This window comes from Rhinolophus sinicus, chromosome 1 (assembly GCF_057876585.1).
Source record: "Rhinolophus sinicus isolate RSI-liver-muscle chromosome 1, RSI-T2T, whole genome shotgun sequence".
Taxonomy (NCBI): Eukaryota; Metazoa; Chordata; class Mammalia; order Chiroptera; family Rhinolophidae; genus Rhinolophus; species Rhinolophus sinicus.
Window position 1 is genome coordinate 52,227,417 of NC_142501.1, and position 25,565 is coordinate 52,252,981.

The following is a 25,565-nucleotide window of genomic DNA, read 5'->3' on the forward strand; positions in this document are numbered from 1 at the left end:
CTCTCAGTTGGTAGACTCAAAACTTGTGGGAGCAAAGCTGTTCAAATAGACATAGAGACAGGCCCTTTAAAAAACCAAAGCAAACCTTGGGATCAACTTTATTGCTGATGGTTGTGGCCTTTTCCTCCCCATGCCCTTGTCCAGGATAGCACAGTGCTTAGGTTCTTCTGGGCCAGAGGCAGAGATAATCTGCCCCCCAAGTCTGCCCCTTTTCAGACCCTCCCCTGCCCCCACCCCACCCTATTGCACATCAAATCATGTAAACATGGCTATGGGCATGGCCCAGAACAGCAGTGAGGCAGATTGATGTGTAAACGGATTTGGGACCAGGAGGCAGACCCAGTCACCCAGTCCCACTCCATGCTGAGTCCCAGAGTTAAATCTGGAAAAGCAGGGGGGCCTGGTCCCAAACTCTGGCTCAGATTATGCAACAGTGCAGATGGCTCAGCTACCCTCTGCCACCGACCCGCTCAGGTCCGAAGGTCCATCACCCTGTCCAGGTGGTCCTGCAGGCCTGGGCAGCAGATAGCCGTGTCCAGTTTTCTCCCTTCCACCCCCAACTGGAGGTCACTGATGCTGGGTCTTCCTAGATGCCCGGGGGAAACCGGAGACAGGCAACGGCAGTCTGTCTAGCCCTGGAGAAGAAGGGAGGTGAACAGTCAAAAGTAGGGCATAGGTCTAGCCCTCTGGGATAAGACAAGGCCACAGAATGGGAGGATGAGGGAGGTTACAAACAAAGCAGAGAGCATGCCATCTCCCCTGCTGGGATGACCACTGCTCCAGAGGGCTCCACCTCACAATCACCCCACCAGCCTGCACCCCCCCACTCCCTCTCACCAAAGGCCCGGATCAGCTCTGCCCGCACAGCTGCAGTGAAGGTCTTCACCAGACAGAGAGTGGTGAGGCCTGTGAAGGCTGCATTGTAGAGGAACACGATGTAGAAATTGCCCAGCCAGTTGAAGCGTCCAAAATCACCCAGCAGGTCAAAGCGAGTGAGCCCTGAAGTACAAAGGCCAGGAGGTGAGGTGGGCTCCCCAGCCCATCCCCCAGCTTTCTGCTGCCTCCTGGTGGCCATATTTCAACACTGCAATTGATAGGTTGGCCTCTCCTACCGTGTTTCCCCCGAAAATAAGCCCTAGAATGATTTTTCAGGATGACATCCGCTGAACATAAATCCTAATGCGTCTTTTGGAGCAAAAATTAACATAAGACCCCGTCTTATTTTCGGGGAAACACGGTATGCTTCAATTATTCCCACCTCCCAAACTCAGGGGCAGTCAGGGCTGTTCAAGGGTGTCAGCAGCTAGTCTTACTCCACCTTCCCTTCCAGAGTTTGGCATCTTCTCCTCCATATCCTCCAGTGGGGTCCCCTCTGGCTCCAGGGGAGCTCCCTGGGCCTGCCACTTGTCGCTGGGTCAGGAACCCACAAGCTGGTCACCAAGTATTATTTTAGTAGACGGAGCCTTGTGGAGGCTAAGAGCTCTGACTCTGATCAGGCTGCTTTGGTTCACATCCAAACTCCACCCTAACAAACTGTGGTCTGGGGCAAATTCCTTAAACATCTATGCCTCAGCTTCTTCGACTATAGAGAAAATAATAGGACTGTGAGAACTAAATGAGACAGCACACGTAAAGCACTATATGTGCCAGGTACTCTTCTAACACATACTGAGCCGTTAATAATATCACAGATCAAAAATTTGGGGCCCTCTCCCACTTGAAAACATATTCCCACCGGCATACAACCTAAAGGGACTAACTGGTGGACCTGCAAGCCTAGTTTCCTTTGAAATCCTCATGGTATAAGTACAAATGGTATAGAGGAGAGCGTATTAACTTAAGGACCAAACAGAACTGATTTAAATACTAAATCATTTATGATATATGGGTTTTGACGTGGTGGAGGGGGATTCCCCATGCAATTCGCACCCTACCTTGGGGTGAACTAGTTACTTTTGAACATTTTTACCAGGTAATTCTAGATCACAGCTCTAAAGATAGGAGATGCCTCAGTGTGTGGAAAAAGTACTCAGCTGAGGTTTAGAGGTTTAGGAGACAGCCTCAAACTAGCTGTATAACTGGGTAAATCTATTAGCTTCTGTTTCTCATTTTTTAAATTAGAACGTTTATTAGATAATCCGGTCGAAAGGAAGATTTGGGGGAAACTGGTGCCTTTCCACCAAATGGAAGTAAATGGGGGAGGTTGTCGGATATAGCAAATGGAGAAAGTATGAACGTTGAAGCAATACGACGCTGAAGCTCAGCATAGGCATTTTACAGAGAAACTGAGGAGGGATAATACCTCCTTCTAGGTTTGTCGCGGAAATTAGGGAAAGCCTGTATGCAAAGTGCCTGCTTTGCATCAGTGCATACTCAGTTCCTTTACCTCTTTTTGCTACTTACCCAGAGTTCGAGAGAAGACAGGAAGTGCTGAGCTTAGGACTAGGAGACAGACACAGTTCCCGATTATCTGGGTGGGAATAAAGAAAGGGGAGGTAAGGAAGCAGAGCTGCCAGCACCTAGTCCCCATGCATGCCCCCAGGAGCCTCCCTCTATTCCTGCCCAGCTACCTGCGTCATGGCTGTGTCATGCCATCTGGGCCGCAGGCCCCGGAAGAGTGGAGAGCTGTAGAATCCCACGACCGAGGACACCATCAGGTAACTGCCACTGAGGTTAGGGAAGAACTGGCGGGCTCCCGAGGATTAATGCCTCATCTCAAAGCGAATGGACCCCTCTCCGCCAGTGGCATGGACCCACCAATACCAGGTTGGTAAAGACTTGCCCCCTTCCCATCACCCCCACCACAGCTCTGCCCAAAGTCCCAGAGGAGACAGGTTCAGTGGACAGGGGTAATGGTGGGTTTCCAGAAGGATACAAGATGAGTACAACTTGAATGACGGCACCAAAGGAGCCCAGCTTGGAGAAGGAGACCTGGCCCAAGGAGGCACCCTGAGAGAGGGAGCAGTGTCACTGCGGAGCACTCCCCATCAGTACCACCCAGCACCCAGACTTCCCTCGGCCTCAGCTTCTGTCCCCTGACCCCAGCCTTTCCTAGGCCCCCCAGAAAGATATGGTGGGAGGGCAGCCCCGTACCTGCATGCCCCGGGGCATGGCAGCCTCATCGATGAGCAGCTCCAGGATGTGGATGGCCACAATGAGCACAGCTAGGCCCTGTGGGAGGCAAGGTCACAGATTCCATCCTGGCCCCAGCCCACAGCTGTATCCAGAGTTGAATGTTAAGAGCAAACACTCTGGGCTCAAACAAACTCTTATAAAAATTTAAAAAAAAAAAAAAAAAAAAAAGAGCAGATATGCTGGTCCAACATTTTTAGTTTCCAATTAGTTGTGTGGGACCTCCTCAAGGTTGGTGCTGGCAACAGGACAACTTCGAGGGTATTATAAGGTATACCCTCTCCAGGTGGAAGGATTGCAAAAAGCCCAAATAGAAAAAGGGATCTTGGTGTGGCCAGATGGCTCAGTTTGTTGGAGCACGAGCTCTCAACAACAAGGTTGGCGGTTCAATTCCCGCATGGGATGGTGGGCTGCACCCCCTGCAACTAAAGATTGAAAACGGCAACTGGACTTGGAGCAGAGCTGCACCCTCCACAACTAGATTGAAGTACGACTACTTGGAGCTGATGGGCCCTGGAGAAACATACTGTTCCCCAATAAAAAAATTAAAAAAGAAAAAAAAAGAAAAATGGATCTCTTCCTCCAGAATAAGACTTATTCTCAAGTCGAGGTTTTGGCAAGTGGAGGGAAAGACTGTATTTCAACCCTTATTTTCACCCCAGAGCAAACCTTTGTTAACTACTCAGTGGCCTTGGGCAAACTCCTTAACTTCTCTGTTTCTTCATCTACAAAGTGGGGATTGATGTGCTCAGCACAGGGTAGGACACAGAGGCACGCAATGCGAGGCAACTATTATTGAGGATAACCAGGTCCCTGCATCCCCTCCGTCTTCCCTGAGAAGGCCTAAAGTACCGGTGCCTACTACTCCCCACCCCCACCAAGGCTGGTATACCCACCGTCAGTACCAGCAAGCACAGCATGGCCAGGGGGTAGCCCAGGTTCCGCTGCCAGGCTGAAGCCTTCCGCCGCTTCTCTGTGGAGGAATGGGAAGCTGTTAGCAAGAGTCTGGAATGAGGGGCTACTCTCCTTGGGGAAACCCAGGTATCCCAATCCCTGTCAACCCACATACCCAACAGCACCCTCTGTGTCTGCAGAGTCAAGACCTGTCTGTGCAGCAGCTCCATGTCCAAAGGCAGCCAGCAAGAGGTGGGATCTGAGGGCAGAGAGGATGGTGCTGCCCCTGCCCAAGTCCCACCCACCATCCCGGCTGGGAAGAATTTCAACTCACTACAAATCCTGCGGGTCAAAGCTGCTTCCTCAAAGGCTGAGCAGTACAGCTGCTCCTCCAGGTCTTCCAGCAGCTAGGAGCAGGGGAAAGGGAGGGACTTACGTTTACAGGCTCCCAGATCCCAAGGGCCCCAAGAACACCCCGTTCATCCCAGGGCTTCAGGGTCCCATTCCTTCCCCTACCCCTGTGGCCAGCAACTTTATCCATCCCTCCCAACTGCCTTGTGTTCTGTATGTCTGGTAACGAGGTCCAGATGATGGGATGAAGGATAGATACAGGAACCAACAAAGGCTGTGGCCCTCTGCAAGGTGTGCCCTACACAACCGTAGGTAGGGTTGCTTCGTCGTTTGGCTCCAGCTTTGCAGGAAGCTTACCCCACAGCATCAAAGAAGGAGGGCTACATACCCGGGGCTTGACCAGCAGTTTCCCAGTGACCGAGAACATGCGGGCGAGACCCAGTGGGGTACACACTGTGGGGACAGAATCCAGTCACCTGTCAGGCCCTTCCTTTCTCTTTTCTCCCCACCACTTCCCCTACTCACTCCCTCCATTCCTTCTCCTTCCACCCTGGTGGCTCTGGCCCAAGGACCTTACCCTTCCAGACCCTGAACACTTACCCAGGAGCAGCAGGACCCCAAGGAAGGAGATGCACGAGTAGAGGTAGGGGAGGTAGTACTCCCAGAAGTCTAAGGGTGAAAAAAGGTAAAGGCAGCCCGTCACTTTCCCACTTACTGGAGCTGATAGGCCTCAGAAACTAGGCAAGGATACAACATAAAAGCCTACAGGGGTCAGGCAAATAATGCAATTCAGGAACGCTGGCTGATGCCAGCAGAAGAGGGAGTGGCAGGGCCTAGAGCGCACTGGGGACCCTAAGCCTTACCTAAAGGGCACATTGCCATTCGGCTCTAGTCACCAGGGACTAGTGTAGCCAGATCCTCAACCTTGTCAAGCAAAGCCAGCGATCTGGATATTAATGTGAAACCTCCCAACGTTAACATGTCAACAAGTGACTCATATATTTTTTGAAATCATTGCATGGGCCCTGCGGAACATTTGTACAGGTTGGATTTGGGCTGAAGTCCATCACTTTGGAAACGTCAGTCTAATGGAGGTGATCCCAACCTCAGAGGAATACAGTTGTTCCTGGCAAGGGACCATCAGCCAACCGAAGAGCCACTCAGCATGGAGATTGGGAAGGAAGCTGGCCCTCTCACCATAGAGTGACTCCCTGCTGGCTTTGTTGTTGTCCACAATGGCTGACGCCACCCACACCATCCCCAGCACCAGCAGAGTGAGGAGCATCAACATTACCACCGTCTCGTAGACCCGGCCCAGGACACCCTGCGGGAGGAGGCAATGGGTGAGGGGGTGGTCAACATCAGGCCAGTGTGGGGAAAGGAAGGAAACCTGGGAGATGGCAGCCTGGCCGAGGCGACCAGAGGGGACTGGATTTGGGAGACGGGGAGGGTGCTTACCTCTTATTCTGTTAAACCACTCTGTCCTCCTATCCCACAATCTGGGGCCGTTCCCTCACCTACATGCTCCCTCTCCTAGATGTTCGTGATTTGTATCTCCCCCCACCCCCCTCCAGATCTGGTCTGCATCACACAAGCTCTTTGCCCTCTGGTTTCCTGTTCAGTTTACCCAATGGGAAGGATCAGGGGCTCCTCTGATGGGCAGCCCCACCTCCCCAGCTTCAACTATCAGGACGTTCCAGAAGCTGTTTCTTCCCTCTGCTTCCACAGGTCTAGGGGTGGTAACGACTTCCTGCTGTCACTAGCACCTCAAACTTTTGGTGCTAGTGTTGGTCCCCTCAACTCTAACTAAACCTCTGCAAATAGTCTCCTCACTAAAATCTCTTCACTGGAATCATCTGAGTGGAATTCTATTTCCCATCTAGATTGATTGATGTATCCCCCACTCACCTTTCTGGAGCCAGCAAAGCCCTCGGACTCAGTGAAGAAATATGCAAAGGGCATGAGGAAGATAAGGGACAGGTTGGAGAAGAGAAAAACGAGGTTCCAGAGGCCTAGAGCAAAAAAAGGAAAGGTAGAGGTGGTCAGGAAAGGGAGAGTCCAACCCACTTGGGGAGCTGGGAATAGGGTGATTATGACTGATGAGCCCCAGGCTGTGTGTGTCTGCCTGACCCCCTCTGCTCCGTCATCACCCAAGCTGCACGCAGGAGCCACGCACCATGGATGAGGGAGCCGTTGAGCCACTGGATGTAGTAGTTCCGAGGCAGTGAGAGTAGCACCTCATTGCTGATGATGGAGAAGGGCAGGAGCAGGACAGCACCCAGGGCAACCGCCAGGGTAAAGGTGCAGAGCTCGAGCCTGGGCAGAGAAGGGGTAGTGCCCTTGCTTAGCTCAGACACTCACTTCCCTGGGCCCAAGAAGCCCCATTCGCACCTGTGGTTTCTCCTGGAACGGCTGCAGCGGTGACAGACCTAGGTAAGGAGCCTCCACTGCCCCTCCCTCCCCCACCCCTCCCACCCTAGCCCTTACCTCCAGGGAAGCCTTGGCACATAGGATAGGCACAACTCAGGCATTCATGGGAATCTGGTCACCTGCCATGTCACTTGCCCAGACTGTCCCCAGGAATGTGATCCTCCCACATATGCCTGTAGGGTGCATCAGGCATGATGCCAAGCTAAGGGGCCTGGCTTCTTCTCTGCTCTGAGATATGGATTTCTGAGCTTGCCTTCTTCAGCCCAAGTAAGAGCAGAGTCACCCCAGGTGGCTATGCCCTGAACGAAGGCACTACAGCAAAGGGGGGAAATGGGACGGAAACCCAGCTTTATAGAGAAGGCCTGTGTCTTGGGCTGCAATGGCTGAAAAGAAGGGACATTTTTATCTACTTGGTCCATCAAGAGGGGAGGGTTGTTTTCTTGTAATCTGTTGACCCAGAAGGGTCATCTCTATATTTTTCTCTATACTTGTTAGTGAATAACAGCAACCTGGAGTAAGGGCCATCCTCTTGGAATCAAGCATACCCCTCGCTCAGGAATTCCATTTTCCCTATCCCCTGCTGTTTCTATCAGCCTGCATCTCACCCTAATCCCTTCCCAATGACTACTGGGAGGTGAAGCCAAGCTGGAGCTATTTCCGGTGACTCAGGCCCCAGCTGACAGTTCCTGGCCATGAGGATCCCAGAAACTCCTGGCCTAACCAGAGAGACAGGAAGAACAGCTTTTCCAAGCGTCCCCAGGGTGGGGTAAAGCTGGAAGAAGCCAGAAATGGGGTGGAAGCAGAAACTTTCTCTTTACTTTGTGACACCCCACTTCCTGCCCTCCCCAGCTCCAGGGCCTCACTAGATCTCAGCTTCTAAAGGCTACTGGTGCCTGGTGCTCAGGCGACACTTACGCAATCTTGTTGACTGTGGCATCTTCATCATCCACTACAAGAGACAGAGGCATGGGGAAAAGACAGGACATCAGTGGGTAGCTCTGGGAACCACCCGTGTTGCAATGTGCCCTCCTGCCTCCTCCCTGCCCCCTGAAAGAAGGGCCTGTACCCACAGAGGCAGAGCTGGACAGGAGGCTCTGGAAGAGCTCATGCTATGAGCTGCACAACATACTCATATTCTCTGGCCAAGGTGGCAGCTTAAAGATTAGTGGTCCCAGGAGAAGAAAGCACGGGCCAGAACCTCCCTCCCTTCCCACCATCTCTCCTATCACAGGTTCCTCTTTGTAAGCTCTGCGAGGTTGGTTACATCAGTGGCTGGGTACAATGAAAGGGAAATGTGGGGTGTGGGGGGAGGGGAGATTCACAGAGAAAGTCTCCAGGAGAATTACACTGAGGAGTAGTTGTCTTCTTGGGTGGGGGTTTAGGAAGCCATCTAGATGGGAGGAAAGGCTAGGGCCAGAACAGGATGATCTGGACAGGCTGGGGATAGGAACTGGGGCAAGTGTGTCCCCCCACCCCCTGCCAGTTACACAATTCCTTCAGGAAGGAAAGCTCCAATCTGAGCACATTTGGGCTCTCAATAAAGAATAATGCCACCATCACCAGGTTCTGGGGCCCCAGCGGTCAGGGAGGTCTCTGGTCCTGGGTGTGGAAGCACTAGGAGAGATGACAGAGTTTGTGCCCATGATTACATTCGCCCTGTAGTTGCCACTTTAGATTCACAGAGGGCTTTCACATTAACCATCTTATTTGGTCCACACAACAATGGACTGGGTAGAGAGTGTTGTTAGGCCCATTTTGTAGAGGATGAAACTGAGGGTCAGAAAAGTTACAGGACTTGCCTACCAGCATTACTGGTTGTAGACACTTCTATCTAGACTTTCCACTATACCACTTTGTCCCAGTCTGTGCCGGTCAGGAGGCAGAAGAAGCAGGAGAGGTAAAGGCTCCAGAACAGCCACCTCTCCTTTCCCAGCAGACACCATACGCCAATTCTCCTGAGGCTGACCCCATGGCAACGGGAACACTGGCAGAGGGCAGGCAGAAGGAAGGAAAGTCACAGGTACCTGTGGTGAACTCAGCAGGCTTCTTGAAGTGGGTCAGGGCGATATGGCAGAGGATGTAGAGTGTCGCAAACAGAAGTGTTGAGATCTGTGGCAGAGCATGAGATGGGATGAGAAGCTCTAATCCCCAGCACATTCCACAGCCCCAATGGCCTCTCTGCTTGGTGTGTGTGTGTGTGTGTGTGTGTGTGTGTGTGTGTGTTTTAACTAAATTTATTGGAGTGACAATGGTTAGTAAAATCACATAGGTTTCAAGTGGCCTCTGTTAATTTCATTGGGTCACTTCCCCAAAACAAGACTCCATACTTCTAGGGGTTCCATCTTTCTCTCTGGTCCTTCCTTCTAGTCAGGACCTTGGGGGCCTCTAAGAAGCACCATACAGGGGCTGTTCCATGTACCAGGGGAAATGGCACCAGGTCCAGCCCTACGAAGGATTTCCTGGAAGAAAATGGCTTTAGCCATACCCTGGTTGGTAAATGAGCAGAGAAAACTAGAGATGCACGTGTACACACACCTGAAACGGGCCATAGAACCAGACAGAATTTACTTCTAGCACATCATTGGGAAGGGAAGCAAGTTTGAGGGGAAGAAGAAGATTCTGCATTGTCCTGGCATTCTACTCCCTCTCCCTCCACCCCCATTGCCACCTTGACCCAAGCTCCAGGAGATAATAAGTAGGAATCATGTTTCTAGATCAAGTTCGAACTTCTACTCTGTGTTTATTCAGAGGCCCTGAAAGATCAGGTCTGCTCTGGGCCTCATTTAATCCTCTGTCCCTAAGAGTAGGCCTAAGCTGGGGCCCAACATCTACAAAGTTTCTACAGACAGCATCACCCCCTCTGAAATCTATCAATCCCCGGTCCCTACTTTGGGTAACTTCTAACTCCAGGACCAGGCCTCTCAGGGCCTGTCCCATGCCCCTGGGTGACTAGACCTCCAATTGACAGTTAAAGCAAGACTTGGCCAGGTTACTCTGAACATTCAGGCATCCCTACCCTACCCCAAGTAAGCTGCTATTGCTCAGGGGAGGAGACACTGCTCAACTTGGCTCCACAATCAGGGAGTCTTGAGAAGAGACATTATTGCATTTGAAGTAAGCCAAGAAGGCAGGATCAGTCTCGTGGGTCCTCCAATCCCCAAGAAGAGCTAACCCTACAGGAAATCTGCGTACAACTATCTATACAAAGAGGGAAGAAGTTATAGAGACCCTAAGAGAGCCATAGGTCTAGGACAAAGTTGTACTTTTTGACATTAGAGAAGCGGAGTAGAATGAGCCACTCAGATTGTAACTGCAGGATTTTTACAGCCTACTGCTCTGCCCTGTGCTTGCGTAATAGCCAGGAAGGTGGGAGGGCTCAAAAGGTCAGGCTGGAGTTCCACGCAGTTCCAGCAGAAGCTGGGTCATTCTTTAAAGCAAGGGATGGGAGCCAGGTGGAGGAGGTACCAGAAGCCTTCAGGCTGCCCTTGGCCAGCACTGATGTCCCGAGCTAATGGGACTAAAGGAAGGGGGAGATCCCCAGGGGACTGCTTCTTTGTCCAAGGTCTCACCCCTCCCTGTTCTCTAGGAATGTGGGCCTCTGGCCCTACACTGTCTCAAGGCCTGGGCGAGCCTCCACTATACGCCCAACTCCGCCATGTGGGACTATCCATTAAGGGACACACAAGGAAGGCTTCCTGAAAGCAGAGATGGCATTCCACACATGGACTGATATACTCCCTACTTTTCAGTCCTCACACATAAGGGCAGACCTAGTTAAATCATGGCTTACTTTACCCCTTCTCCAATCTGAGGCTGCCCAGGGCAGACTAGAGTCCAGCCTGAGACAACTGAAGGATGACCCTACTCACTAACAATTTTATTCTTCCAAACCTCTTTTCCTTTCCATTTAGTATATGGGGTTGAGAGCTACCCTGAGGAGCTCCAAGGAAGACAGAAGAGAAAGGAGAGAGATGAGAGTTCAAAGCAGGCCTGAAGAAGATCCAACTTCCTAAGTGCCACTGGAAGCCCCCAGCCCAGAAGTGAAGAGTCTATTGCTGTGGCAGGTTCAGCTGTTCTAGGTGGCAGTGAGGGGGTAAGGAAGGCAGCCAGGTGCCCTCTGCATCACTTGGGGGAACCACTCACAGGGGACATCCCTGAACAGGAACTTCGGCATGCAGGGAGGGTTTCTAGTAACAAACAACAATGGGGCGCGGGGGTGGGGGGGAGGGAGAAAAGGGGAAACCTTAGTTGTTCATCTCTACGTAGTAGACTCCACCCCAGCAAGAGTCCGAGCTTCCAAAGTGGGAGACCCACCAAAGTCCCCTGTTCGACTCCCCTTTAATAAACATCAGTTGGGTTTGGGGAGTAAATTCAAATCAAACCCATCCTTCTCGGACTATCCGACTAACATGGGCAGACTCACCAGAGTCTGACACACAGGACTCACGCCCAGAACACCGGTGGGGGTGGAGGGACGTGTAGAGCGGAGGAACGGAAACCAACCGGCTTTGTTTATCCCGCAGTTAGCCAGCTGACGCACCGGTCCTTGGTTCGGGCCGGGGCCCCTGGTCGCTCACCCCTGGTCCAGACAGGGTATAACGCGCTCTAAGCCCAGATGGTCGTACTCCGACCCGAACTTCTCACTCTCCCGCGACACCTGTGTTTCAACCCCCTTTGGTCCTACCCTTCCAGCCCGGTCCCGCACTCACAATGCACTCGCGGACCCTCTCGTGGAATAGCTGCTCTCGCACGGATAGCACTTCGTAGTCAGCTGCTTCCATACTCTGCTCAGCATGACTGGGGCGGGGGTGTCTCCGGGCCCGGGGAGGACAAGCGGGGATGAAGCCGCCGCCGCCAAGCACCCGGACCCAGCCGAGGATCCAGCCTTTCTTCGCAGCCTGCGACGGAAACTCCGGGTAATCTGAGGTTCAGATTCAGTTGTGCGGTCGCCCCGCCCTTAAAGGGGCAGGCACCAGTGCGCCTCGCTTTAAAGGGTCCCTGCCCCGCTCTGCTCCCTCCCCTTTAAGGTCGGTCCACGGTCACGTTTCAACGCAAACACCCGCCACCCGGCTCGCTAAGAGGAAGCGTAGGTCCTGGTTCTATTTTACAGGAGACCGAATGACGACACAAGGGATGGGCGGGTTCCATTCAGAGAGCGGAACTCATTGGCTCCTAGAGAGCTGCCGCTCATCGCTACAGGGACGCTGATAGGCTTGCCCTGTGGAAGGAGACGGGACTTTTGAGACCAATCGGTGTTCGTTCTAAAACTAACCAACTGTCTCCCTCGCCTCCCGCTGATAAGTGAGGATTCTTGCATTTTAATTTAATAGCGACCGAAATTTTAGTTTGGTCGTGTTTAGATGAACTGTTTGGAGCATGTCAGGATGTGAAAGCTCCATGGGGGTTCTGAAAGGTACCGCTGCCCAGGAACCCGAGGTCTGTAGCAGCATTTTCTGCAAGTGTGTTTATGTTTGAGTGAGGGCTCCTTCACCGCCAGTAGTTTTCACGCAGTCACTTTTGTGGATGGCCAAATGTGTGCTAGAGCAAATACTAAAGAAAACTGAATAGAGAACTACAGAAATAGAAATTCTGAAACTTTGTGAGGAAATGCCCACAGGGGATCATTGCTGAGTGGGGCTGAATCAAACATTAGCTGACCTATGTGCCACTCATTTAATAGACTTTATCTCATTTTAATATCATGACAACGTTAAGAGAAACGTGTTGTGACTAGCATTTTAGAGATTAAAAAAAAGGTGAGAGGTTGTCATGTGCCCAAGGTCACAAAATCAAGGAATGCAAGTTACCTTCCTGTGACCTTGGTAGAAGTACTGTTTGAAAAGTCACACCTTCCTGGAGTTGAATCCTTCCTCTAAATTGAAAGGAGCAGTGCAGAGAAACTCAAAGAAAGGTCTGAGTTTTGCAAAAAGCCCCCACTGAAGAATAAGAGACCAATTCTAAAGGCCTTAGACTGCATCCAGTTACTATCTGAGCAAGAATCAGAGGCCAGCATTAACAACTGAATTCTGTACTCTTGTAACTCCTTGGGGCAAGTTATTTGTAGCTCTTCATGTTTTCCCAGCGGTTTGCAATAAAACCTTGGGAAATAAAAGTGTGTATTTGTATAAATACATATATACATACCTGTCTTTGGTGATAGTAAGATAATGAGATAACCTAAAAAGCTGATTTCCCATTTAGCAACCAAACTTGAAGTAAATAACTCCAACAGGGACAGTGGGTAGACACAGTTACAAAGAGATGACAGCTTGCTGTGGTCTTGGCTGTGCTATAAGGAAAGGAGAGGACGGAGAGGTGGCTTGGGTCTACTGAATGTGTTGTAAGAATAAACAGGAATGGATCAAGGCCCTGCCCTGGAAGAACTTACAGATTGTCAGGGAGAGGTGGCCTTAGGGCTTAACACTTCTCAGATCTTAATTTCAAGCCCCTGTGCTTTAATGATCTTATTAGAACGCAAATCAGATCTTATCCCTGCTCAACACCCTTCAAAAGCAATCCATATGCACTTAAAAACTCACCTGCCTTAAAGTAAGCCTACAAGGCTTTCAGAGGTTGCAAAATGGTGGACTTTGGGCTACATTAGGCATGCTATGTTTTGTTTGGCTCACAGTGTTTTTAACAAATTTGAACAAACATTTAAAAATCAGGAGATGACACCTGAAAATTTCAGATTTCTGTCTCTTAAATAGAAGATCTGGCTGAGCTGGGCAAAAAGGACCTATGGCTCTGTAGATGAAGCAGGCCACTCTTCCACAGCCCTCATCATTCGGGTAAGCACGTATATCTCACCAGTTTTTCCTTCTATATTGCCAGGCCAGCTGTGCATTTGAGTTTGTGACCTGTGAGCTATCACCTTTCTACTGCTTCAGCCAGGCACCTTCTTCACCCTGGCCTTTGGTCAGTTCCTGTTGGACCCTGCCAAGCTCTTTTCTTTCTTAGAACTCTGCATTTGCTGTTCCCTCTGCCTGGAAGAGCTCTCCCCTTCCCTTCCTCCTTCCCAACTCACTTTTGGCTAGCTCCTGTTTCTCTCAGATGTGAGCTTAAATGTAATCTGCTTAGAGCAAATCTTTCCCCAACTACCTTATCTAAAGCAATCTATTTTTGTCATATTATTTAGTACAACTTGCCTTAATTTGTTTGCATTTATTTGTCTCCTAAAGGAAAAGAATCATATTTATCTGTGGGATATAAGAACATCCAACCCTGCAGAGAATTTTTATGAGTTTATTTGAACCAAAACTCATGACAGTTTCACAGTTTCTTTTATGCGTTTGGAATCAAGGAGGGAATGTAAGGAAGATCACATGAGGGTGGGAAAAAGTAAGGCAGGAAAACAGATTATAGGTGGTTAATAAGATTATGTGCTTTCTTCAGGATGGTTAAATTTATTTCAAAGGTGTATTAACCTGGATGCATGGAAACAACGGGCAGGGCTTGCTTAAGGCTAAGATAAACCTTTCACTAAAAAAGTGTATGCCTGGGGCAGGACTACCTACTATGACCTGCCCATTTAGGAACTTATCAGATCACCCTGTGAGGATACTTTCTATAGAACCCCATTTTCATCCACATCTTGAACATGGTTATTTCCTTAGTCCTTAACCTGATGCCTAATACATGTAGGTACTCAAATATTTACAAATGTAGTGAGAAAAAATGACAGGCATTATTAATAATCAGGAGAGCTGGGTTCTGGTTCTAGAATTGTCATCCTGGGCTACACTTGATCTCATTTGCAAAACTAGAAGACCCTTCATATTGCTTCCAAATCTGTGAATCTAACGTTCATGGTCCTTTGCAGTTCACAAAACACTGTGACATTATTCGAGTCACAGACTCATATCTGATTCTTACAATAACTGCTTACCATAGATTCTGCTTAGAGACTTAGCATCATCCAGAATGTACCAATGAGTACAAATGAAATGAACTTTAAAAGGCAAAATATCTATAAACAAATGAACTTGGAACTGCATAATAGTGTAAGACAAGTTCGAGCTCAGAACAGAGAGAAAGCATCTAGAAGACTTTCTAGGGAAAGGAGTTTTGAGCTCGGCAGCAATCTGATTTATTTTCTCACAAGTTCTTGTGCCCTTGTTTACAAATTCATTGAAAGCTGGTAGCTTTCTTTCTAATGTCTGTGTTTAGAATTGGTGAAAGTTTGTGTTTACTCAATTACCACTCAGAACACTATGCAAAAAGACACAACACAACCTTTGTTAAAACTTACCAAATCAGGGTGGCGGGATGGCTCAGTTGGTTAGAGTGTGAGCTCTGAACAACAGGGTAGCCAGTTCGATTCCCACATGGGCCAGTGAGCTGCGCCCTCCACACCTGGATTGAAGGACAACAACTTGGAGCTGATGGGCCCTGGAGAAACACACTGTTCCCCAATATTCCCCAATAAAAAAAGTTTTAAAAAAAGAATCTTAAAAAAAACTTACCACATCTCCTTTTATCCAAATTCTACCTACTTCCAAGTCTCAACCCAAATGTCTTTTCTTCCATCCTTTCCTGAAGGTATTTCCACCTCTTCTAAATTCTCAAAGCAATATCCAGCTGTATAGTTCAGTGAGCACTGAACTATATATGGTATAGTTACCAATTACCTTATCTAAAGCAACCTTTAGGTATACCAATTACCTTATCTAAAGCAACCTGTTTTATTAGGTATATATGCACTGTCTCATAACATTATCTTGAGCTGTTATTTAAATCTTTTGTATTATTTAACTTAACCTCCATTTATGTCTTTTTTCTTTTCCCCTCCTCTTAGAGAGCTAGAAACCTGTATTTGGCTTCTAATTAACTTATTTCCTTTCAACCCCAATACTTAACCCAGTGCCATTCTCACAGTAAACACTCATGTGCATGGATTTGGTCTGTCCAGCAGATTAGTTACCCATTCTTGGTAGGGAAGGGGCCACCTTGACTGTGGAGTAAATTTCAACATCTTCAAGCAACACCCAGGAGGGAATGATCCAGATTGAGCAACACTAAGTGCTAAATATTAACAGGTGCTTTACATAGATTAGTTCATTCAATGTCACAAGGACTCCACAAAGTAGTTTTTTTTTTTTAATAGATGAGGAATCAGTTCAAAGAGATTAAGTAATGTTGTGCAAGGGCCTACAATAGTAAGTGGTGGAGCTGGGATTTAAACTTGGCCTTTCAGACTCAGAAGCTTCCCTTTAACTCAATATTCTGCCTCTTAGTGGCTATATCGCCCCACTTCTATATTCTTCTCATTACTAAACTGCTTAGATACTTAGTGTAATAGAAAGCTAACACTTAAATTTGAATATCCTCAAGAGCTCCAGCACCCTCCATCTGTATCTAAAGGGTTCATTGTTCGGCTTCTACCTGTGAGGCCACCTTTGAGCTTTCAAGTGATGAAGACTTACTGCTGAATAGCACTTTCAGAGGAGCAAACAGAAGACCCAGGGCACCCACTCCCAGAGGTGACTGGGACGGGAGAGGGGTGGAAAAGTTGCCCTTTTCTTTAAGACTTCAGAAACTTTCCATTCAGATTATGGGTTATTTTCATTTTCTCTTTACTTACCTACATGTCCTAATTTTCCCATGGAAAACCTAAGTATGGAAAAATTCCTGCTCACTCTAAGATTAGTAGCTTCAGGGCAGTTTTATTCTCAAGACTTTCTGGGTCTTCAGGAAGAACCCATGCAACTCTAGGGTGAATATACTACAGGCTGTATTATATATAGACTGAATGTTTGTGTAGCCCCCAAATTTATATGTGATGATATCAGGAGGTCGGGCCTTTGAGAAGTAATTAGGTTTAGATGAGGTCATAAGGTATATTAATGTTCTTAGAAGAGAAAGAGACTAGAGCTTTCTTTCTCTCAGCCACATGAGGACACAGCAAGGTGATGGGCCATCTGCAAGCCAAGAAGAGGGCTCTCACCAGTCACTGAATTCCTGACCCCCAGAAACTGCATGAGGTAATACACGTTTTAAGCCACGAAGTTTTTGGGCAATTTGCTGTGCAGCAACATAATAAAATGGATTTTCCCAGCTTCCAGAACTATGAGAAATAAATGTTTGTTGTTTAGGCCATCTAGTCTATGGCATTTTGTTATAGCAGCCCAAACTAAGACAAGCTGTAAACCTTTTTTCTTTTTCTCTGATGAAAATTGGACTAATTCCTAGAAATGGACCAGCAACTTTAGAATTCCCACTTGTCTAGGGTACTAAGGAAACCAGAGGTTCCCCTCAGGCCAGGTCTCCCTGGATCTGAGAACTTTGTGTTATTATTGTTGTTGGCAGGGGTCGGGGAAGGATTTAAGAAACATTGTTTGAGAGCTTCTGTTCCTTTGTCCCTACCTATCTCTGAGCTCTCCAAAAATATTTGAGAGGATAGTCATAATGAAAGATTGGCTTGAGACGGCAGGAATATTTGTGAAATCCTAGATGCTGGGAATGGAGTGGTATCTTAGAAGTCTTCAGTTCTATGTAGTTGCCCTTCACAACATGGATGTCATAGTGGTTCATTGTGGGTCCTAGCTAATTATTAGAAAGTGAGCTGCAATGTTCTTCCCCATCCTTTGCTGTGCCCTCTGGGGAAATGAGTCTTCCATTTGAGGAATGATTCTGTTGCCATTTATGGACAGGAGCTCTTCATTGGGTTTCTCTCTTCTAATCTGAACAACCTCAGGTCTCTGAGTTGCTCTATCCAGGACCACTTACTTACCTACTCCACTTGTCCCTTGGAGGAAATTCTCTTGTATGTCCATATCATTCTTGAGGTACACAGAACTGGACAATAGTTTGCATAGTAGGGTAATCAGTGAAGAGGATGGTGGGAACATTTGTATACCTAGCTTTGCACATTGTTGTATAAAAGGAATGTCTAAGGTGACATCAGTCTGTTCTGGCAGCTGGGTCACACCTATCTCATAGCACACATTCATTTGGTCAGTGTGAGCCAGCAGAAGTTCCTACATGTTAGTATCATGAGATGCTAGAGTTGAGACAGAGAGAGGCTGAGAGATTTCTTCTTATTTGTGAAGAATCTTTAGAACAGAGCAGCAACTTTACCGTACACCTCCATGTGATGACATTGTCCACCCTGTAGTGTCTTCCTGACACATCTTAGGTCTTTGGGAGAGGAGGACGGAAAAGGCAGCAGAGGGGCAGTCTTTGCTAGCTTTCAGAATGAAAAGTTTGAATCTCTGCTCTTCCCCAAAATTAATTCTTGAAATATTAAGGGTTAGTCGTGTACTCAGCACCAAGATAGTATATGGTAAGTATAATAGACATGAAGCTTATAAAATCTGGTGGGGGGGAAATATATGAATTAAATAATCAAATAAATAAATAATTCCAAAATGTGATAAATGCCTTGAGAGAAAAGTAGAAGGCTCTATAAAAATATATAACAGATAATCTGATCTAGTTTGACCTAGTCTTCAAGTCCTTGAAGAGGTGACACTTGGGTTTTCATCAATGAGGGACGAGTATGAGCTAACTGGGCAAAGGGGGTGGGATCAGTTATGGTTGGAAAAGGTGTTACATATAGGGAAAGAAAATAGTGTTCGAAAGCCCCAGACAGGACTGAGGTGATGAGCTTGATTCCATCACAGGTGGACATAATAACATACAGCAAGCTGTCAGGTGGGAGGTGAGTTGGTCATTTGAGTGATGGGTAGGGTAGGGCATTGATTTCAGTTTATGGACCAGGTTAAAGAGAAGAAGAAGTTGGCCCTTGAATCGCATGATTATGTCCACACCGTCAGATGGTTATTCACTTTGTATCAATATTTAGTTCAGATTAATCTAACAACATGATCCTCCATTACATGTTGACTCCAAGGCTGTTTATACAGAAGGTGCAAAAAAATATATACACATTTTAAGAAAGGAAAAAAACTATATTAAAATTATAACACTCAATATATACTGATAACAAAAGATGAATACAAGTCATGTGTATACATTTGGCACCCCCAGTATATCCTTCCCATCCTGGGAAGCACCGTAGAGGCAGGAGCTGAGATCAAGAAAGAGCTCCTTGGGTGTGGGGTTTCCTGTGGCTGCCTGATTCACGAGGGCCTAGCGTGAGGCCCCGCTGCCTCCAGGAATGGACAGAACAAAAAGTGACAAGCATGTGAATGCCAGGTAAGTCACTTCCTGTTTGTTGCGTATCTTAGGCTCAGTTCCAAGGTGACAGGCAGGGCAGAGTTCACAAATCTGAGCTCAGCATTTCTGGGCAGAGAACTCCTTGTCAGTGGTGCCATCTGCAGGGCATTAAGGAATTTGCCAGGAATTTGATGGGATTGGGAGGGAAAAATGGCACCTCTCTCCTCTCCCTCTAGCCTCTTAAACTGAGCATACCCCTAAATCACAGCCCTGGCCCCTCATAGGGCTGAAAGATCCCTATTGACTCTGACCTTGAGGTAGGCAATATTTAAGGCACCTGGTCCTCCAAGGCCCGACACTGGGCTGTGGTATCACTTCCCTTCTTCCCTGCCAATTAAATCTATCATCTGTAAAAAACGAGGCACTGGACTTCTCCCATTTTAAGGTCACCTAATGGAGGTCAAGAATGCTGGGCTGTGAAGACATTTAAGCATTCTGGTATTAAAATAAAGTGGGTGGGTAGTAAATTGAAGGTGTTGATGTAGTTAAAGTTTATTATTGTTGATGTAGTTAAAGTTGATTATTATTATCATCCTGACCCATGTCTAAATAAATCCCCCTTGGGCTTTTACTTACTTCTATTTCTTTTCTCAGTAAATGGCTCATTCTTCCTTGGCAGTGGCTCTGGGGTCCCACTGAGCAGAGCTGTCACGTCCTAGGGTGCCCTGCCCCTCATCTCCCAAGCTTGGACACACATCTCTAAGCTTACAAGTCCTTCCAGATTTGATTGCTCTATTTACCACCCTGCTCTGAGAAAGGCAGGATGGAAATCCATAGTGCAAAAGGGAAAATAGGCCCAGAGTGAGTCTGACTAGTGACAGAACAAGAGGTCAAGTGTCTCTCTGTTCCTTAGGTCTCTCCACCCTGAGACTCAGCTTTTCAAGACGTGCTTAAAGAGACCTGGGTCTGGAAAGAGGATAAATACGTTTTACAAAACCCTAGGGTTAAATGTTTATATTTAATAAAGAAGCTGGTCTAAGAGGGAAATAATCATTATGTTTACATCCCTTGGAGCATTCTGTAGGTCAAAAACAGGCACTGTGCTTGCTGCTAGGGCAGAGATATATTAGTAGATAATAAGACCCGTGCCCCCTAAAGGAATGCTTGGGGACATTTCCTGGGTGCCTTAGCATATAGCTTACAAACTACATCCTTGTCATGTCTCATTTGGTATCTCATGTCACCAAAGGCTTTGACTACTAGTCAACTACTAGTCATTGTCTTGACATATGATTGGGAGTAGGGGGAACAGAGGGAAATACTGAATTAGCAGCAGCAAGTTGGAACAATAACCAAATCAGGGCATAAAGGGGATAGGATAGTTCAGGAGTTTGTAGGTGTCTGTTGTAAGATAGCTTAAAAGGCAACAAAAAATACTGAAATTCGAGTTTGAACTGTAAAAAAATGGGAAAACTTCTCTCTAAACTATAGGTTTCCCCCTTTAAAAAAAATATTTCAAACATACAGAAAACAGAAGGTTCTAACCATGGTGTTGTTCTACTCAGTATAAAAATTAAACCATAGGGTTTTGGATGGAGCTCCCACTGATTCTCGCTTCCTGTTATTATAGTTCCTCCCACAATGAATAGGACTGACATGTAACACATAGGATATTGTTAAAATGACAATGTGACTTCTGAGGTTATGTCATTAAGACACTGCAGTTTCCAACTTGCCCTCTCTTGGATCACTCACTCTGGGGTAAGCCCACTGCCAAGTCATAAGGACAAACAACCCTATGGAGAGGTAAATGTAAATTGAAGAACTAAGGTCACCAGTCAACAACCCGCACTAACTTGCCAGGCATGTGAAACACCTTGTAAGTGAATCCTCCAGCCCCAGTCAAGCATCAGATGACTGCAACCTAATGAGAAACCCCAAGACAGAACTATCAGCCAAGCTACTCCTGAATTCCTGACCCCCAGAAACTGCATGAGGTAATGTTTTAAGCCACGAAGTTTTTGGGCAATTTGCTGTGCAGCAACATAATAAAATCGCAAACAGCCGATGTACCTATTACCCAAGTTTGCTTGTTATCTTAACATTTGCCTTACTACCAGATTTTATTTTCTTCAAAACAAAACTAAACAATATCCCTCCAACCGCCACTACCACAAAAATAAAACATTAGCTACAGTTGAAACCCTGGCTTCTTAATCCTGTCCCTGCCTTGTGCCTCAGAACTTTAAATAAGCATGACACCCTCCACAGAATGTTGTTTGCCTAAAAAGCAAGCTCTTCTCTGCATTGGTTTGCTGCTTCCCAGGCTCTGGTCTAGTTACCCTTCCCTTGTTTTGTGGAAACAGAGGGGTATTTTAGAGGGTCTTCAGGCCTCACTCAAGTGTTCCCTTTGAGTTGGACACTAACTCAAAACTCGAACTATTTTGGTTACTAGTTGTTTTAAAGCCCTGGCATTGGCTTTCCTCTGGGGCTACGAGTATGTTGGCTACATTTGTGTTGCTATGTTAGGCCTATGGTGCCACACAACAGAGCTTTTTCTCAAATGTCTTGCCAAATGCGATTTCCTTTCAGGAGCCAAGAACTGTTTTGTAAATACCAGGGGTGCCAAAAAAAATGTACACAAATGGACACTTTGGTCAACATTGCTCAAGCAGTTTGCTGTAATCAGAAGTGTCTGGACGCTGATGGTAACCACTTTGAGCACCTCTTGTAATTGCAGAAGTCAAACATGACTTGCATTCATCTTTTGTTATCAGTATAATTCTTTCCTTTCTTAAAATGTGTATACAATTTTTTTTGGCACCCTGTGTATAGTATTTACGGGCTAGGAGAAAACCTAGGAAAATTTTGGTCTTCCCTACTTTTAAATCACAAGACATCAATATGTTCAACAAACCTTGACTATCCTTAATGCTTTCTGAATTGGAAATGTATTTTCCCATAGGTTAAACCCATTTGTCTCTCTCTACATTCCTTTAGATATAGCCAAACTACATACTTGAAAGAAGGTAAACTACGCCAAGTGCTATATACTCTCATCTTAACCTTTACAATGTTCACTTTATCCCCTTGTAAAAGCAGTATTCTCCCACAAATACACATGGCTTTTTAAGTCATGTATTTGCAAGAGATTCAAATCGACTTACAGGTGTGGAGATATTGGGCATCTGGTTCTAGAACACAATAGAGTATTGCAATAAAATTGTAATCTTTTGGTAGTGGAGTCTTGCTTTCAATATGTAAAAAACACATCTGTGAAGTTCAATAAAACAAGCTATGCCTGTCCTTATTCCTAATTCATTAACTAACCAATAACCTCAAGACCTAGATTAGCAGAACGACTTTCAGTACATCATTTTCCCAAGTCCCCTATGACCTGGATTCTAACACTGACAGAGGCGACATTAACAGATGTATCAGAATCCAGCTCTCCTGCTTTTTGAGATGAGTGTGCTCCCTGTTCTCCAGAGGTAGCTGAACAGAAGTGGGGTCCTTGATGAACACCCTGTTGTATAGTCTCCTATCCTCCAAGTGTAGAGAAGTCAATTTAGAAAAAGTACAAAGTCACTTTTTTTCTCAATGCCTTTACTTTGACATGAGGGAAAAAATCTTGTAGATACACATTAAAAAGACACACATGATCACAGGTAAAAGCAAAGACAATCTATTGAGAAAGCTTTAACGCCTGTCAGTTTGAAGCTAAAGTTCCGAGTATGACATGTTGCAGGGATGCAAGGAATGGTAATTAGTATTCCTCTCCTTCTTCCTCACCCTCTCCTTCAACAGAATCCACACCAACCTCCTCATAATCCTTCTCAAGGGCAGCCATGTCCTCACGGGCCTCAGAAAACTCTCCTTCCTCCATACCCTCACCCACGTACCAGTGAACAAAGGCACGCTTGGCATACATCAGGTCAAACTTGTGGTCCAGGCGGGCCCAGGCCTCAGCAATAGCTGTGGTGTTGCTCAGCATGCACACAGCTCGCTGTACTTTGGCCAGGTCTCCACCAGGCACCACAGTGGGAGGCTGGTAATTAATGCCAACTTTGAAGCCAGTGGGACACCAGTCCACAAACTGGATGCTGCGTTTGGTCTTGATGGTGGCAATGGCGGCATTGACATCTTTGGGAACCACATCACCACGGTACAACAGGCAGCAAGCCATGTATTTACCGTGGCGAGGGTCACATTTCACCATCTGGTTGGCTGGCTCAAAGCACGCATTGGTGATCTCTGCTACAGAAAGCTGCTCGTGGTAGGCTTTCTCAGCAGAGATGACAGGGGCATATGTGGCCAGAGGGAAGTGGATGCGGGGATAGGGCACCAGGTTGGTCTGGAATTCAGTCAGGTCAACATTCAGGGCTCCATCAAATCTGAGGGAAGCAGTGATGGAGGACACAATCTGGCTAATAAGGCGGTTAAGGTTAGTGTAGGTTGGGCGCTCAATATCGAGGTTTCTACGACAGATGTCATAGATGGCCTCATTGTCAACCATGAAGGCACAATCAGAGTGCTCCAGGGTGGTGTGGGTGGTGAGGATGGAGTTGTAGGGCTCAACTACAGCTGTGGAAACCTGGGGCGCTGGGTAAATGGAGAACTCCAGCTTGGATTTCTTGCCATAATCGACAGAGAGACGTTCCATCAGCAGGGAGGTGAACCCAGAACCAGTTCCCCCGCCAAAGCTGTGGAAAACCAGGAAGCCCTGAAGACCTGTGCATTGGTCAGCCTGTGAAAGAAAAAAGAAAATGTAATTCTTCAACATTGGGATACTTTTCAATTAATAGAGTGAGCAGTGTATCTCACATTTGGACATGCACCAAAGAATGAATGCTATAGTTTGGTCTCTTCACTAAACTTGCAATGAACCACCTCACCCCATTTGAAGTATATTTCAAACTGGTACTCACCAGCTTCCGAATTCGGTCCAAGACGAGGTCAATGATCTCCTTGCCAATGGTGTAGTGCCCCCGGGCATAGTTATTGGCAGCATCTTCCTTGCCTGTGATGAGCTGCTCGGGGTGGAAGAGCTGGCGGTAGGTGCCAGTGCGAACTTCATCTGGAAAAGGGAAACAAAGCGGCCACCCATCACTAACAACCCGCACAAACCTGCCCAACCCCAGGGCATCAACAGAGGCCCCAGGACACACGTCCTGTCCCAGATCCCTGGGATCTCACTTGGGCTACTGAGGTCAACTCACCAATGACCGTGGGTTCCAGGTCTACAAACACTGCCCTGGGCACATGCTTGCCAGCGCCTGTCTCACTGAAGAAGGTGTTGAAAGAGTCATCTCCTCCTCCAATGGTCTTGTCACTTGGCATCTGGCCATCGGGCTGGATGCCATGTTCCAGGCAGTAGAGCTCCCAGCAGGCATTGCCGATCTGGACACCAGCCTGGCCAACGTGGATGGAGATGCACTCACGCTGTGGAAAAAAGAGAAAAAAAAAAAAAAATCAGGATTAAACAAATCTAGCAGTGACTATAAAGCAGAACAAAATAATCATGGAATTTTAACCTTACAAATATTCTTTTTTAAAATGAATTAAAATGTAACACTTTTTTTCCTAAAGGAAAACCACTGTACTTTGCTTTTAATGAATTTCTTTTCCTCATCTAAATTGGGAAGGCCTCTTCCCAAACCAATTAGAGACCTTAGTCACAGCTTCTTTCTTTGAAGGACCAAGATAGAGAGGCCATCCATCTTGCGCTTAGGCCGCACAATCCCATTATGGACTAGGTGGCCAGATTTCCGGGCAGGTTCCAGCACAGGAAGCACGTGGCCAGAGCAGTGCAGAGGAAATGTCTGGCCCCAGTGACGAGGGGCGGGGCTCTGCGGCACAGGATGAATGAGCAATTCAGGGTGCGCGCGTTCCAGCCCTGAGGCCAGCAGGCCAGCGGAGCCGCGCAGTTGAAGAGGCACGAAACAGCCACGTCAGCCAGCGAAGGCCAACCATCCTCAGCTTCCCCCAGGCGTTGGGCTCAGCCCAGCACCTCCACATCTGTCAAGACACACAGCAAGGGATTATCTTCGGCCCAGATGTGGACCATGATCGGATTTACATTCTCTCAAAATCCCTCATCGCCACCACCTGTTCCCACACACACATTCCTAATGCAGCAAAGAGGCCACCGAGGGGCAGATGGCCTTTACGGGCTGTTGGGAGCTAACTGTCCCAATATACTGGCATAGTGCAGCACACCGAGAAAGAGCTGTTCTCTACATTTATCTTATTGCGTTCATTTTAAAAAACGAAAACTCAGGGTAAGTGGAGGCACGCCCTCCCGCTATAGACCCGCAGTGCCGCAGCGCGCAGGCGCAGATTGCAGTGGCGGCCTCCCGCCACTCCCTGGCGGGATGGTAACCGTTGCGCGTGCGCTTTTGTGTCAGGCTCCTTCCCGCCTCCGCTTTTCGCGCCGCGGAGGAAGTGAGGGCGGGGAGAGCCCGTGCGCGCGCGCGCCTAAGGCGGGGGGGGGGGTAAGAAAAAGGGGATGAGAACGCGCGGGAAGACTGTAGGGTCTTGGGCCGCTGCGCCCTCGAGTTAAGGGCTAAATAAGAGCCCTAACCACGGTGGAGGGAGCCGGCGCCCCGCAATCCCCTCCCAGAGTCCAAGAAAAGGTG

General features: G+C 47.6%; 2 protein-coding genes across 13 annotated transcripts in view; both read right to left on the minus strand.

Moving 5' to 3' along the window:
• Window positions 1–65: 65 nt before the first annotated feature.
• LMBR1L (limb development membrane protein 1 like) lies at window positions 66–11,922 on the minus strand. Of its 10 annotated transcripts, none has more exons than XM_074325744.2 (18): window positions 11,517–11,907; window positions 8,832–8,916; window positions 7,723–7,756; window positions 6,554–6,693; window positions 6,286–6,389; window positions 5,575–5,701; window positions 4,978–5,046; window positions 4,766–4,830; window positions 4,361–4,433; window positions 4,202–4,285; window positions 4,029–4,105; window positions 3,094–3,171; window position 2,949; window positions 2,806–2,888; window positions 2,571–2,684; window positions 2,404–2,470; window positions 838–999; window positions 66–635 (listed from the first exon to the last, which is right to left on the minus strand). In XM_074325744.2, the coding sequence occupies exons 1-18, from the start codon at window positions 11,586–11,588 to the stop codon at window positions 568–570; spliced, it is 1,503 nt and encodes a 500-aa protein (XP_074181845.1). In that variant the 5' UTR covers window positions 11,589–11,907; the 3' UTR covers window positions 66–567. The 10 variants fall into 10 exon arrangements, with proteins under 10 accessions (XP_074181845.1, XP_019580222.1, XP_088655292.1 ...); XM_019724663.3 differs by adding an exon at window positions 8,368–8,421 and having other exon boundaries at window positions 2,571–2,661; window positions 2,876–2,949; window positions 11,517–11,906; XM_088799166.1 differs by lacking the exon at window positions 11,517–11,907 and adding exons at window positions 8,368–8,421; window positions 11,231–11,344 and having other exon boundaries at window positions 2,571–2,661; window positions 2,876–2,949.
• A 10,674-nt stretch (window positions 11,923–22,596) lies between these two features.
• The window catches only part of LOC109443676 (tubulin alpha-1B chain), a 38,712-nt gene continuing 35,743 nt past the window's right edge, over window positions 22,597–25,565 (minus strand). For 2 of the 3 annotated variants that reach the window (XM_088799186.1, XM_074325738.2), the window contains exons 2-4: window positions 24,147–24,369; window positions 23,856–24,004; window positions 22,597–23,674 (exon numbers count right to left, since the gene is read on the minus strand). In XM_088799186.1, the coding sequence (XP_088655312.1) occupies window positions 22,694–23,674; window positions 23,856–24,004; window positions 24,147–24,369 (1,353 nt within the window). In that variant the 3' untranslated portion in view covers window positions 22,597–22,693. Of the gene's footprint in view, window positions 23,675–23,855; window positions 24,005–24,146; window positions 24,370–24,597; window positions 24,946–25,565 lie in introns of all 3 variants that reach the window. The other variant, XM_074325739.2, reaches the window with a different exon arrangement.